Source organism: Ciconia boyciana, chromosome 1 (genome assembly GCF_034638445.1).
Source record: "Ciconia boyciana chromosome 1, ASM3463844v1, whole genome shotgun sequence".
NCBI classification, from domain to species: Eukaryota; Metazoa; Chordata; class Aves; order Ciconiiformes; family Ciconiidae; genus Ciconia; species Ciconia boyciana.
Window position 1 is genome coordinate 102,428,752 of NC_132934.1, and position 16,204 is coordinate 102,444,955.

Here is a 16,204-nt window from a genome sequence, read left to right on the forward strand (position 1 = left end):
CACTTGAGTGCAAACGCAAATCCCACATGCTCAGGTCACAAACCAAAGCATATGTAGAGTTTAAAGTTGCTGCCTTCTGGATCTTGGATGTGAAGCTCCAGGATCCCCCTGAATCATCAACAAAATGAACATAGCTGCATCAGCTCATTATTTTAGGACACTCCGGTGACAAAAGAAAAGGGGGTGGGGGGAAAGGGATTCTTCTAATACCCTCACTAGCTAGAAGTAATTTAGTTTTATATACATGGCAGAAACCTTTAAATCCATCAGGAATGGAAAGTTCAAAGTGAACTGCATTGCAGTGATCCAGTCTTTTTAAAAATCTTTTTTTTGGTTCAGATACTAGATTGTATATTTAAGAATATACAGATCTAACTTCTGTACAGTTCGTTACTTTTCCCCATCCATGTACATATCCTTTGCTACATGGATCAGAATCAACTTGAAAAGATTGTTACAGTGGTAGGCAAGCCCTGACGCTCTGGTCAGAGATGCTTATTTCCATTTTTACATAGCTAGCAGCATCACAGCTCAGAGACTACACGAGATCACCCAGGTATGTGCAAAGCCCCAGAGTCAGCTCTACTGTGTTGGCATAAACGATGGCAACTTCTGTTCTCATGTCATTGGCTTCCCTGTTTTGCAGTCAGAAGCATTTTTCTACTAGAAAGTTTTTCTAAATACAATATTGGAAGCATCAGAATTAACGGAAGAGGAATATTGCTATGAATAGGGAGAATCTGACCTTTTGAAATCCTGTACCAATTAATCTGGTGGAAATCTAGGACTGTAAATGCTGCTTTACATACTGCCAATTAGCTTGGGTAACTTGACATTTTTAAAATATTTGTGTGCGCTCTTAACAGCAAAATCAAATCAATGGAACAGAAGAGCCATCGTACGTCACACAATCTAGACTCGGGAGGTCAAATCCCACTTCTGAAGTAAAAAGGAACCACGCACACAAAGCTAAGAGCAGAATTTGGCCATTTTGTCTAAATAATTGAGAGAAGGAGAACTGCAGTTTGGAACTAATTCCTACCTCTGCTTAAAAAGCATAGACCAGCCTGGAAGTTTGCACACAATGATCTCTGCTGCTACACTGAGCTTCCTGCGCAAATGATGAACATAAATTCTTCTGACCCCTACAAGTAACCATTAGACAAATTCAAGGATGAGGAAACTGTTCAGAACGTTGCCAGAAGATTAGGACAGAAAGTCTATTTGTGCTCCATTCTTCCTCTCCACCCTCCCGCCCTCCCCCGTGGTGTGGGAGCTCGCTGAAAATAATCCAGGAGCAAAAGACAAACGCGTCCAAACTATATATATAAAAATAATAATAATAATAATCATAATAATAATAATAGAGATACACCAGTAATACAGGCCTGCCTAAATTGTACCAGTTAAGAAAGGAACCCCCAACATGATTGATACGATTATAAACACCTTGTATGACATAATGGCCTGTACAACAGACCTATAAAATGATAATTAAAAAAGAAAGATATTTAGACCAAAAAGAAACAAGAAATCCCCTTCCTATGTTTGAGTTGATAACCCACCTTAACTTGTCATTGTGACTGCTGGAAATGATAAGTAGTCCTTTCACTTTTTTTGTGGTTTTTTTTTGTTTTTTTTTGTTTTTTGTTTTTTTTACATTTTTGGTTAGAAAGTTCTCCGATCCATGAAGCGATCCTGAAAAGACAGTGTTTATTATAAAATTAGGCAAATGTCTGTCCCAGCTTTAAATCCTTCCTGTTTTGCTTTTGTTTTTTATATTTTTCCTTCTCTCCCTTGTCCCCAGCAACACGGCGAGAAGATGCCCATCACATTTTCAGTTTATAAACCCCGCTGGCAGCCAATCCCACCGCACAGTGAAACAGGCTGCTGGCAGCACAGCTCAGCCCGGCTCACTGTGCCTTGGAGGCAGTAGTGGTGGTGGACGTGGCCCCGCTTGCAGAGGCCACCGTGAGGAGAGAGTTCTGGATGGACTCGGCTGAGGTGGAGGTGGCGTGAAGGCTGGCGACTGGTCCAGAGGCCCCTGCGGAGGCTGCAGCTGCAGAGACCAAGCTAACTGGGTTGCTGGTGAGCAGAGAAAGGTTCTGAGGGTTCAGGAACAGAGGGGCAGTTACGATGTTAGGAGTACCTCCAGCATTGGCAAACACCAAGTTTCCAGTTGCATCCAGTGATGTTATTGGAAGAGAGCCACCAGATGCAAGAGCTAAAAAAGGGAAAATTGAGCAGGAAGGAGATAACGTTAGCAGTAAGCAGCAATGCAAAATGTGCCTAAAAGCAACTGGTCTCTGCATTTTCCTTTCTCTGATATGCGTGCTCTCTACACCACTGACGACAGTCATCTCATCATAGGTTGTTTTTTAAAAAAACAACTCTTTATGAAGAGTGGGCAAGACCTTGCAGATACTAAAATGCCTCTGTCGTCTGCTCCTAAACCAATTCTGTCATGCCTTTCTTCAGATCTTTAAGCGCAATACTGGTCTATGTTTCCTGCCACAGAAAACCTGTACATTCAGGCAACCTGTACTGGAAAGGGTTGAGATGAGTGTTCACATGAAATGACAGCTATCACAAGATGAAGGTCATGTAACCTTGAGCATAACATTTTAAACGTTGACATACAACCACTGTTACAACTTACTCTCACTGGTCTACAGGGTTCAGTCTGCCTTAGATTACGATCTCCTAAATTTTTCTGTGACACTTTACGAAATGGTTCTTTCTTGTACCCTGGAAACAAGATTTGTTAAGCTAGTTTAGAGGATATTTGAATACACAGGTTAGCTAGCTCTTTAGGCACTTGCACAATCTACTTTTTACAGATGACACACTATGAACTGAGAACAACTCTTGCTAAAGTCAGTGGAAGCTTCTGGCTGCGTGGCACTTCCAAAATAAATCTTTAAATACATAAATCCTTATTCAGAGGAGTAAAGTCCTACATAAGGACTTTAGGAGGTAGATTGTTTGTTGCTGGTTCTTTTTAAATACACATGAGGACAAGAATTCAGGATCAAGTCTTGCTTGGAACTGCCCTCCTAACAGACCTCAAAACAGGGCAACTCTGCTCAAGCTTATGCTAGGAGAGCTATAAAAAGCAAATCTCTAACCTGCTGGAGATACATGCCAATGGGGGGGAGGATAACAAAATAAATTCCAGATCACATTCAATATCTTAAATGCCTCCTGTAAATCTCTACAAGATCATACACAGTTCTAATCCCCTTTCTGAAGTTGTACCTGCTCTTATCTCCATGATACATAAGATGTATTTGCGCATTTAAATTCTGTAAAACCTTTACTCCTATAACTTTTACGTCCACTGCTGAGGAATCAGTGTTCTTTTTTGGTAGAGAAAAACAAAGCACGTAAACTCAAGTTGTATGACAGAGATGCATTAAAAAGAATACTACTGACCCTGAATAGTTGCCAGTGTACTGTTGCTCATCAAGGCCGGGCTGAGAGCACCACCTAATGTCCCTGGATTGAGACTGAGTAAGGCACCTCTGCAGGAAGCAAGATCGCGGAAGAAGAAACAAAGACAAAGGGAAGGAGTGTTACTTTAAAGAAAAGGTTGTCACTGCTCAGAAGTACACCATCATATTTACAAAAAAAAAAAAAAAGGGGGGGGGGGGGAGAGGGTGGGGGCAGGCGGCGCGCACGGGAGGAAAGACCAGAGATTAAGGGCTAATTTTAGTTTATTTTAGTTTTTCCTTCACGATGCCTTGAGTAGATGTTGCCTTTCAGCTGTGTGGTTAGTGACATGCCTGAAGTACAGGCACTATAAATACATGACTTGTATTGATTTTTGCTGTAAAATATTCTTGTAAAGTATTTTGGGCAAACTGCCACTCGTTAGAGAGCTATCATCATCTCCCAAATTCAGATAAGAAAAATGTAAATCAAAAGGAATTGAAGAAACAAAGTCATCTCTCAGAGCAACATTTTTAAAACTAAAACTTCAACAGTACATCATCATGTATCTTTTACAGCTTCTTGCTCATGATGGAGAAATGAACACAGAGGTGTGAAGTGGGTCTAGACTAGCTCTCCATTTTACAATTAGTAGAACAGATTCTATGATTCACTGGTAAGTTGCAGCTCTTAAGACAAGCTCTGCAGTGGGATGGATGACCTATCAAATCACAACATTGCTACAACACAGCTTTTTCATCTGTAAAATTAGAACAACGTTTGTGTCCATTGAATGGCCAATTACCATCTATAAGTAAACCTTCAGAATTTGAGATAAATGACACTAGAATCACAAAGTGAGCTACCAGAAAACAGTGATACATAAAAGCCCATACAACTTATCCCAAGAATTCTCCTTCCCTCTTCTGTCACCTCACCTAAAAGGGTGTGAAAAATTCATCCTTACCCAGCTGCAAACTGCGAGGATGCCATCAAGCCTGGGTTTAGTCCTGCTGCAGCAGCCATGGCAGCAAGACTTGCGTTTGCAGGCAACTGTGCAGCTCCTTGTAACGCAGCTGCTGCCGCTGTTTGCAACCCTGATGCCGTTACCATCACCTGGCTGGTCCCAAGAGGGGAGGACAAGGGCGTGGAGGTTGTCTGTGTTGTGCTGGTCTCACTGGCACTGGATGCCTCTGAAGTGGAGGCTGAGGCAGAAGGGGAAGGACTCAGGGAGGGTGATGTCACTGCTGAAGAAGCTGGAGGTGCTGTTGAAATTACTGTTGCCGTGTTGTTGGAGGTGGTTTCTGTTGTGCCTAGAAGATTGATTCTGGTTAGATCAGTGCAAAACACAGATATGACTGAAAAGAAACCACTACCCAACTGAAATGAACTGCACGTCCAACTGAAAAGTAGACAAATGCACATTTCTGTAGGACCAAGAAGCACCAAGAGTCTAAATGAGAAGCTCAGACTATAATGAAATGACACTTCCAAGAGAAGGCTGAGGAGCTCTAGAATCTAGAAGCTAGCAATGGAATATAGCATATTTCATTCCAGCATCACCTGTGATTTTATCCCCAGAAAAGTCAACTGAACGGTCACAAAGACTGAAGTTTCCTAGTGGAGTAACAAGGAACAACGACAAGAATGTCCTGGGATACCAGTGTGACCAATACTGAATGACCTTTTGAAGAGCTTAAAAGGGGAAAAGGTAGATGTTAATGTGGGGGCAAGGGAAATCAGCCCTTACCTGTGACTGACAGACTAGTTACAGCAGGACTGGTCAGAGGGAGCACAGGATTGACAGTCAGGGTTGTAGCTGCACTGCTAGTCACAAGGCTTGCCGTGGTTGCCACCTGGAGGTCAAAAAAGAATACAACTGCTCAACTGTTAAAAGACAAAAAGAGTTAGCTACTAGACTTGGATTTCTTTCTTCCCATCCTCAGCTGAGGAAGTTATCAAAAACACTGCATATAAACTAACTGTTTTGTAACTCCCATTACTTTATCATTCAGTGAACCAACCACAGTACCTTCTCTAATTACCAGCAATATCTTTATTCTTAATCATTCAGTATTGGAAGGGAGACAGATCCATTACATCCATACTGTCTCAGGACTGCAAGTTAGTCCTCCCTTTCTGCCTCCCTCCAAAGACAGCATCTTGTTTCAATAGAGTCACTCATGTAGAAAGAGTTACAAAATATATTATTTATGCTTTTTTTTTTCCTTGTTTAAACATCTTTTCAGCTCCAAATCTCTTTTTCTGATAAAATTATTTAAATGCCCTGGTATTACCAAAGGTATTTAGGGTAATATGTTTACATGGATAAACAGAATAACATTTCACTTTTACTCAACCAAACTATAACCTCTACTTTGTAAGTTTCCTTGTGCCAGAGGAAGGATCTCTGAATTTTAAAACATTCAAATTACATTAGCTAATTTTACTTGTGGACAGCTTATTACAGGAAAGCTAGAATAAACTGAAGACATTACAGATAAAAAACACCAAAGATTTAAGGCTGGAGGAACTAGCTTATGAAGAAAAATGAAATATAAGGAGAGAAAGGACTTTTTATGGACAAGAAATGGTGTCCAATGGAATATTTGAAGGCCATTATACATCAATGAGAGAAATGAATCCTTCAGAATTGCCCAAGAGACCATAGCCAAGGATATAGGCTAAAATCTTCCTCCTTTCCCCTCTCTTACCTTAAGTTTATTATCAGAGAAATTTCTCATGCTGCATATCCTCTTATAGGAAGTCAAATGCTTCATGCATTTTAAACAAGACTGGTGCAACTGGGACAGATCTAAAAGCTTTCTGCCCATCTCAAATAGTGTATGAAATAAAGAAGAGCTAGATACATAGTAGCCTTCCCACAAATGCAGCCCAGACATCGTATTTTATCTGTCCACCGATCAGTTAAGGCCAAGGTCACAATCCATATTTCAGGGCAGTGAATGACCTAGAATTAATACAGCCAACCCTGTGGTTACAACTGACTTCAGCCAATGCAAAAGTAGGCTGCCATCGAAAGGAGCATTCCCCTCCAATCGTGCTTCAGAGCCCTAGCACTTGTGCAGCCAGGCTACAAGTCAGATTGGTTATCCAGCCCTACTGAAAATTCATTATTGCTTTTTACATAGTTAATTTGCAGTCAAACTAGTAAACTAAGCCTAGTCATCCTATGGACACATAATCTCCAGAGCTGACACAAGGAATCACCAAAGCATCACTGACTATACAGTGAGGGCTAGGGGCAGCAGGGCTGCAACGTCCATTTGAGTGGTAGCACAGTCTTAAGAGAAGCTTACAATGAGTGAAAATGCTTAGTGAAACATCACTGAAAAAATGGAGACTGTGGTTAACATCTCAATTTTTTACATATAACGGCAGTTTATAATAAAAGGGAAATTTATGTAGGAAAGCTTTCTTAAGTTGCAGTCTGAGTACACTTGCATGGTTACTAAAACACACTATCATAAAATCTCACTATGTTCTGCTTTGATAGCAAGGCATGCAACCTTGCTTTCCAACTGGGGGAAGAAAAAAAAAAAAAAGGACTAAGTACATTTAACACATCCCTTCCCCTGAAACAAAAGGTTGCATGCACATATCCTGAGACAAGGATGAGGGGAAAGAGTGACACGTCACCAAAATTAATGATTTAATGGAAGATATTAGCTACTACAGTGATGAGGGTGGAATAAATACTACAAAAGGACAGCTACAGGCTACATAAATTCCACCACGTTCCTATTAGCATAGCTACTATGAAATCTAACAGCTACTGTTTCTATTTATGAAAACAGACCTCCATGGACATTGGTAGCAAAGGAGCTGAAGGAACCTTGATGCATGTGTTTTGTTACTCTTATTTTCATGAAGTTTGTGTTTACCTGAGGCAAATACAAGTGTGGGAAATTAATTACATGAGTATTAGCTAACTCGTTCCTTTGTTCCACATCTTTTTTTACATAAATCATTCCTGACTAAAAATGACAACTTTATCATTGGATTTGTGTGACTTAACTCTCCAAATGATACATTTTACTGCTGCTCATCTACTTATCAGAGCAGCCAAAATAAGAGGGAAGAGGTAGAGCTGTTAAGCATTTTTTTATTACTATTATTTTACAAAATAAGTTCGGACAAGAGAGAAAGTCCAGATATAAACTGGAGTTACTATCTGGAATATTTTCAAAGCAATAACCCCAACTGCAAATTTGCTAGTCAGAATATTTACTCACGAGCTGACTAAATAAAACACCCAAACGGAAGGCCTAACTAGTGCCTGATTTGTAAGCATTCTCTCTTACATAGTATGCAAGTCTGCTGTACAAAGGTGTAGCATGTGCAACTTCCACAGTGAGCACAGTAGAACTACCTCCTCCAGTGATCTTTGTCAACACAGTTTCTTTATTCTTACCAGTGAGGTTGGGCAAGGGAAAATTGCTTTGATGGGCGAGCTGCTGGTTCCACCACTGCTGGGTGGGTTGATCCTTTTCTCCTTCTGGCGCCGGTTACAGAACCAAACGCGGATCACCTCCTTCTCCATGTTTAGCTGGTCAGCTATCATGGTGATCTCATCCGAGGTAGGCTTTTGGTTCTGAGAAAAGGAAACAGTACTTGAAAAGCTGTGAAATTACCTTCTGCAGTTTTACATTATAGCTGCTTCTTCACTAGGCAGAAATCTGTATGGGCCATTTATATCCAGAATCTCGTCAGTGGTACAGTAGAGACAGAGCATAATAGATACTTCTACTCTCCATTTTCCTAGTTACAGGAACATTTCTACCTATAGTAAGCTGTGTTCCTCAGAGATGGGTGATGAAGACTAAGCTCACATGCTTCTTTTTGAGAGAAGGGATCTGACTTGTGAGTTAATCTTTCAAGGAATTCTAGACCTTGATAAGGAAATCTTTCTTTCAGAATCTCTCAAAAAGGAATAGGAGAGATTAACTTTAGCAATAGCCAAATCAACCCCAAGTTGGCTAGACCTAGAATGAAAGACAGGTAGATTGAACTGGCTACTTACAGAGGCTATCTGCCCATACAGCTGCACAAAGTGCCTAACACGAATAACATATGGCCAGCTAAAACCCTCACATTATGTCTGTTTAGACTGTCACCCCATTTATCCATCCTCAGAAAGGGTAATCTTTTTTTTCTTCTTTTTGATGAGTAGAATATCAAGCTTAGATCTACGGCTCAGTATCTTGGAATGCAAAATCACAAAGTCAGTGAACTGCAAGAACCAATGAGTGTTCTGAGGGGTTTTGTGTTCTTTTTTTTTTTTTAAAGTGAAGTAGACATCGATGTGTGCTTCTTGGCACAGCCTTTGTATTCACCTTGTTCAGTACAAGCGCTTTCCTAAATAGCACAGTAATGGGTCCACTCTAATAGATATGATTGTTAAGCAAAGTTTCTCCATTTCTTTATAGGCTGAACAGAACAACAGGATCACTGACCTCCAGGAAACTCTTCTCTAAGGCCACACGTATGTTGGTCTCTATGCTGGTGCGTTTCTTCCTCCTACGGTTCAAGCCTTCAATCCCCAGCCCTGGAGAATTCAGGGCACTTGGGCTGGAGAGAGTTGAATCAGATGAGAGGTTTTCTGAAAAAAGAAAGTAACACAAATCAGGAGATTCTACTTGAATGCAGTGCAGTCTAATGCAACTGTTATACACCTGTGCAAGGTATGTTAAAACCCACTCTGTATCTATTCCAGATATATAGAGATTTCTGAAGATCACATGCATGAATCGTTGTACTTGTAAATTACAACATATACTTGAAACTTAAAAGCTACAAGTAAGCCCAGAGGGCGCTCTCTGCTCCTGTATGCGACCACAGTATCCCTTTTATACCTATACAAAGTTTCTGTCTCCTTTATCTCGTTCCATCCCACACTCATTCACTGCAAGTCACAGTTTAAAGAAAAAAAAAGCAGTAACCAATATCCATGAGCCACAGCTGTAAGTGACAGGCAATTATGAAAAAATCCGAGCAGCCTGAAATTTCTTTTACCCATTCTGCAATACATGAGAGGAAGAGGAAGTTCATAGCCAGCTTCACAGTGTTCAACCTCTTCTCTCTGGAGATCTTAGCACATACCCAGTGCTATGCAGTTCTACCGAACAGCCTACACAGCTAGCAGCTCCCCCTCCTTAGCTTCACTAGGTCTCTAGCTGTCAGCCCCTAATCCTGTCTTTTTGGCTCCACAGAAGAGCAAAGAGAGAATACACTTGACCCCACTTTGTAGCAGAAAGTGCAAAATAACCAACAGGCAGGTTCCAGCAGGGAATTTAAACAAAATGATTAATTATGGCTGGAGATCCCTCACTGCACTGGGGTTTGTGGGTGATAAGCAGGTGTCAAAGTTCACAATGCCTAAAACCATTCTGGTAGGCTTAAACGGGCAAGTACATTCAGTTCATTATTTTCTAGATTTTTTTTTTTTCAGTATGGCACCCATAAATGTGCTGAAACCTGTCTCCATCCTGAAAACCCCACAGAACAAGCTGAGTTCTGTAACAATAAATTCTCCAACACTCTAACATAACGTAATGGAAGGGATCATCAGTATGCTTCTCCTGCCTGCTTTTACCTAAAAGTAGCCTTTAAAGTCATCTGAATCTTTGTTCTAAAGATTTTCACGAAACTGAATCAGAGCCAAAGACAATGGTTCCCAGCTTCCAGGCTGTGAAGGACCATGACACTGTTTGCAGTCCTTAACTTAACTTTACAGATCCAAGTGCTTCTTCAGGCTAGCAGGAAAAGCAAACTATGACATTCCTTGCAGCACTGGACTCATCCAGTGTTGCTGGAAGGTTTGGGGACCACTGGCCTGTGGACTAGAGCACTGAGTGTGAAGTTCTTTATGTTTTCTATCACAGATCTAGATTGTCTAAAGATAACCCCATCAGCACAACAGAATGACACTTCCTTGTTTCAATGCAGGACAAATTTTCAACACTGCATCCAATTACTTTCAAAATTTCACAGAATACTGTAGGTGTCAGCATAAAGCTCTCTTCATTTTGGTAAAAATAGGAAGGCACACACCGTCCCTGCCATCTGTTTAGCAGATCCATCAGTTTTGTACTATGTACAGTTGTACACTTGGAAGAAAAAACTGGCTGACAGCACTCTTAAACACTTTCTATCCTAACACCTAGCACCACCATCCAAGCTCCTTTTGCTGGTGGGGACACACACACACACACACCCCCCAACAAAAACCAAACAAAAACCAACCAAAAACAAAAAACAAACAAAAAAACAAAAAAACCAAACCAAACAAACAAACAAAAAAACCAACCAACCAAACAAAACAAAACAAAACAAAAAAACAAAAACCAAAAAAAAGGAACACTACTAATATTGGCATCATGAATAACTTATCTCCCAGGAAAAAATAATTCTGGAAGGAAAAATCAAAACCTAACCCACAAAAAACCTCTTCCTATGGGGAGAAAGAGAGCGTTTATAAAGACCCTTGGAGAGAGATGAAAAGAACACACATAGGGGTGTGGGAGGAGATGAATGCAATAAGCTCTGCCTACTGAAACAACAAACCATGCAACCCTCTCTCTACTACATATCTGAAAAAGAAAGCTAGAAGAGGATTAGAAGTTATATGCATTAACATACATGAAGGAGGAAAACCATGACACATATTATACCTCACCCCATGCAATTATTCAGCTGGCTGCAGAACACAATCGTGAAAGTTCATATTGGAACGATTTCAGATGCGTATGGGCACATGAAAAAGGAAGTATGGACACTTATTCCTACACCCTTGTTTGTCCCATGGACAGTTACAAAGATTGGTGGCTTCATAGAACCATAAGGGCACAAACGAAGCAGTTTTTCAGGGTTTTTCAGAATCCTACTGATTTTGGTAGGCTGGTGAAGAAATACACAGACTCATTCACCTGCATCATTGAGCCACTTTTCCAGAAGTGGCTTTAACTTGCACATGTTCTTAAAGCTGAGGTTCAAGGCTTCAAAGCGAGAGATGGTAGTTTGGCTGAAGTCATTTCCATAGAGTTTGCCCATAGCGAGCCCAACATCACCCTGGACAAAGAAAGAGAAAAAAGGGATTCACTAACATAGGCACTTCCAAAGCAAGGAATCCTGTCACATTCTTGTGTTCTCTTAGTGACTCCACTGCTGCATGGGATTTCAGTTTCACAGAAACTTGCTCAGCACTACCAAGATTCATGCTAAAGCAAATAATCATAAAGAAATGTCAAACCTCAGTCAGTTTAACCATGTAACTCTTTCCAGGAAACCCCTGATGCTTTGTCTTCTTTGCATTATCGCTAAGCAGAACATTCCACTGAGTATTAACTTGTAATTTTTTTCTTAGTTCTTTAAAATAAGTAAAGGCCAAGCTCTCTTTAGGAGCAGATTTAAGTAGCTGCATATTTGATACCAAAAAGTTCAAATAAGCAGAAATGCAGTGAATTCATGTTCTCAAATTAGTAGAAAAACACTCTTGAAAAGATGTCTACGAACACATATCACATTTAAATAGATGCAAAAATATTCTTATCTGAACTTTTAGTATCTTCTGAGGTTCAAACCAACCTTCTCCCCACAGATACACAATTCAAAGCAGACAAGAATTTGAACCATTTCAAATAACGATCAACTGTAGTCTTCACTACCATTACCCATCTGCCAAAAAGCTATGCAGAAGACTTACATACAGATGATCATCTCTTTACATCTGTTACTGCTTCTCAAAACTCAGTTATAGCTAGCTATCTGACATTCTGCTTATCCTAATATCTCTCTATATACACATCTCTATATAGTTTACACTTGGAAAGTCTTGTTGAAAAAAAAAAAAAATCAGTCCATTCTTGATTGTGGCCATTAAAAACACCATAATGTTTTCTTGTTTTGTTTTAAAGCTGGAAGGTCCTGCCCTTTGAAAAAATGTGATTATTTAAGTATGCTATTTGGTCTAAAGTAGTTTAATTTAGATTTTTATTTTTTAACACAAAGAAGAATGAAGAGTCTAGAAGAAGAGACTGAAAAGCTTGAGCATAGTTAGTGGAGTTTAATTGCAAGTGGGTTAGTTAGACTGTGCGTAAAGCTTGCTTTCTTTCCTTTTAGGTCAGATCCACAACCACAGCTTGACACAAGTATCCTAACAGCATGCAGAGTGGCCACATCCAAGCAAGAAAGAAAACAACCTTTGGTAAGCTTAGTAAATTGTGCAGGTTGCGTAAAGAAACAATTTCCTTCCCAGAAGAGGACCAGAACAATTGGTTTGTATGCCCTTCAATCAGAGGAAACATGTGGGAACTCACATTTATACCTCTACCCATATGCCAGGGTTCTGTGCATTTTAAAACTCATAAATCATTCCAAGAGAAGTAACATGGATGCTCTAGTGGGTTTATGAAGAAGAAAACCTGCCTATGTAAACCATTTTAGAGATAAGTTGATTTATGTCTTGGCAGGAAAGAGTTATGAAATTTGCTCCAGTCCCCCGACTAAATTTAATTCCGGTATTTATGTTGTTCTTACTAACATTTGCCATCTGATTTAAAATGAATAGTTAACCATTTCTTTGTCAATAGTTTTCAATGCCAAAAATTGGCAGCATTTCAGCTGTAGGCAAAGGAATTTACATATTGGGATGAGAATTTTATATATTGGGATGGGACACTGAAAGGATGGAAGGACTAGAGGATAAAGGTACTGTACACATCTGATCTACTCTGTAGGTTGAATGAAGCTCCGGTACTGAACTGAAACTAATTATAAAAAGTACATCATTGTTGTGTGTACTGGTCTGTTAAGAAGCTCAGATGGGCTAGCAGAGGTAATACCTTTTACAGAATAAAAATAACATTGTCTAAAATGTTTGCTCACATCGCTTGAACCTGTACTGACCAATCAGTCACATACCTGCAATAATGCTAAGATGCAGTATGCTCATTGTGTCTCTGTATGTCAAACATGAATATATTTTTAAGGAAAACAATTAAACAAAAGGATTTAAATCCATCACCCACTTTTAGGGGTGGGAGAAGAGACAACTGCTGAAGTTCAAAACCTGTTATCTTGCTCACAAGACAGAATGTAGTAAGTGATTAGTTTGCAATGCAAACTAAATCTTTCAATTATTTTTGAAAGGCAAGGGTGGCGTGAGTCTGAAAAAGCTTACAGTACCACTAGAAATAAATTTCTTCTATCCTCTGAAAGGCAGTCTATTTATCCAACGATAGGAAACCAAAGTAATAGAGGTCTCTAATTATCATCCAATTATGCAATTAGGTAGAAGTTATTAGAACTGCCTAATTATATACATACAAACTCAGAGTAGGATAGGAATGATCAAATGCAATTTTATCACTTTCTAAAGATTCCCCTTTTTTAAGGTCAAAAGCAAATACTGAAATGTAAGCCTGAGCAGGTTTTTGTGTTCATTTTTCCCCACCATGAAAATTCACAACAGGGTCAATACAGAAGGGTTAACCCATAAATTTAGAAGTCTATTTGAGCCTTTATAATCATCTCACAGCAGGGCAGATTAAACATAATAACTAAAGATCTACATGAACCTCCTCAGTCAGGCCATAGGGATGCTATTGTATTTTATTCTATTCTGTTCTGCTCTATTCTAGCTTTTGTGTGTGTCCATCACTTGTATTTCTGTGCTTCCCTCTAGTGGAAAGAAGGGAGGGAAGGAGGCACGCATGCCAGCAAAATGCACTTCATTTTAAGAAAAACATTCTGTTCTTGAGTTATAATTAAGATGCTGCCAGGAACTTTCATTATGAACCCTGATTTTTCAAACATCTAGGACTTTGCCAGAAAAATAAATCTGAATTCAGCACATACTTTCAGCTAGAGTAGATTTACTTATTGGGGGGGGGGGGGGGAACAACAAATCACATATGTTGGATTGACTGCTCTGAGCTCAGACTTTTAAATACCTACTTTGATTTTTGCATGCTATTTCTTCTAGCAAAAACAGGCCTATGCTTACCACAGACTCCTGCCAAATTTAATTGTTTACCTGGACATATATTTTAATTTTGTGGGAGAAAAAATTCATTTGGATATTAATAAGAAAGAACTCTTGGATCCAAGCAGCATTTCCCTTCAACAGAATAACGGAACACATAAATGCACTTTGTACTTTTAATTGTACTCCCCATTCAACCATTTTCACTATGTTCAAGATTACTTTTCTTCTGCTCTATGGGTATTTCTGAGCTTTTAAGCAAACGAAAACAAACCACAACTCCAGTTCACCTCTGTAAGGAGAGAGCTTCAAAGTGACAGTCCTTTCAGGTTTTGTTTAGGAACCTTAGCAAAAGCATTAAATACAGAAATCATTGATGTTTAATAGGAAAATACGCTTGAGAGATAAAAACCCTTTGACATCCAAAGCAACTCCACAGTTGTGACATACTTTTTAAACACACAGAGCAGTTAATTGTGCTGTATGATTTCTGGAACTTTGTACTTCTGAAGACAGCTTTAAAGTGCTTTGTCCCATTCATTTTACATCCTATAGAATGAATAGTGCACATGCAATGACATCTGGAGCTGGTAAATGCATGTACCTGCTGGGAAAATGGCTATGCTTTAAAACCAACAGGGAAGTAAGACGGATGTATGGCTTTTTCTGTCATTCCTTAGAAATCCCCTACATAAAGGCCAGAGCATAACCCTATTTAAGAAGGTTCTCCTAGGAAAAGGTGGAATTGTAGTCTCCCTCCAGACTTGAAAGATGAGACCTCAGATTCCATACTGGCAAGCACTAAGGTACACAGTCTCACCTGAGTGAATCCAAGTTTGATCCGTCTTTGTTTGAAAGTCTTGGCAAACTGCTCAAGCTCCTCAAGGTCACTGGGCTCCTCCAAGCTGGGAGTGTCGATTCGCTTTGGTGTTGACTGGCTCTGTGGAAGTGGCTGAATGGGGGTCGCTGCTATTGTGCGTGTTGGGGTTGCTGGCTATTAAGATAGAGAGCAAGGAAAAGATGAAAATCAGACTTAAAAGAATAATCAGCAAAAATTAAATTCAGAAAAGGTATGTGAGGTTTCTGTGAGAAATATCAATGAATTTGACATTTCCAGCAATCTGAAAGTTCCTCCAATTTATTTACATTCCTCTCAAGAACGAGTAATCACAATCCAGAAAACTCTATTAGTATGACAGCCTTTTAAAGGCTCTGTCAGAACCAATTAAAGAAAAGTAAGAGATGTTCAGTTCAGCAGATAACCAACAACTTTCACTTGCTACAGAAGCTGCTCAAAGAAAGGCTTAACACTCTTACTTGATATAGTTCTATCATTTATAGACAGCTTGGCATTCATCCCCTTTTAATCATTTTAAAATTGAATTTACTGCTTGTGTGAGGTAGCAGATTGTCATCAGCCCAAGAGAGTCAAGTCTCCTATTTAATCTTGGAACAGTGAGCACATACAGGGGCAGCAAACATGGCAAGTTTCCTCTAATGCCGTCTCCCGTGACTGACTCAACTCTTCCAGTAAGAAAAAAAAATAGATCCCCCTCTAACCCCTCTGTTGATACTTGCAACAGTAAGAATGAATATACTGAAAAAATCTGAAAAAAAAAAAAAAATCTGAAAATCTGAAAAAAACCTGAGTATCATGGAAAATATTCACAGGTGAACAAAATATATTAAGATCTGGTATTGCACAGTTTAGGCTTTATGTGCAACAGGAACATTGGAAACACGTTTTGAGTGCATAACTCTACCTTC

At 39.6% G+C, this 16,204-nt stretch overlaps 1 protein-coding gene across 5 annotated transcripts in view; it reads right to left on the reverse strand.

The window, feature by feature from the left end:
• Positions 1–1,696: 1,696 nt before the first annotated feature.
• POU2F1 (POU class 2 homeobox 1) overlaps positions 1,697–16,204 on the reverse strand; it is a 108,303-nt gene continuing 93,795 nt past the window's right edge. For all 5 annotated transcript variants that reach the window (XM_072885608.1, XM_072885599.1, XM_072885579.1 and 2 more), the window contains 8 exons: positions 15,258–15,431; positions 11,382–11,523; positions 8,910–9,055; positions 7,868–8,047; positions 5,183–5,288; positions 4,400–4,745; positions 3,436–3,524; positions 1,697–2,224 (listed from right to left, as the gene is read on the reverse strand). In XM_072885608.1, coding sequence (XP_072741709.1) covers positions 1,914–2,224; positions 3,436–3,524; positions 4,400–4,745; positions 5,183–5,288; positions 7,868–8,047; positions 8,910–9,055; positions 11,382–11,523; positions 15,258–15,431 — 1,494 coding nt within the window. In that variant the 3' untranslated portion in view covers positions 1,697–1,913. The remainder of the gene's footprint in view (positions 2,225–3,435; positions 3,525–4,399; positions 4,746–5,182; positions 5,289–7,867; positions 8,048–8,909; positions 9,056–11,381; positions 11,524–15,257; positions 15,432–16,204) is intronic.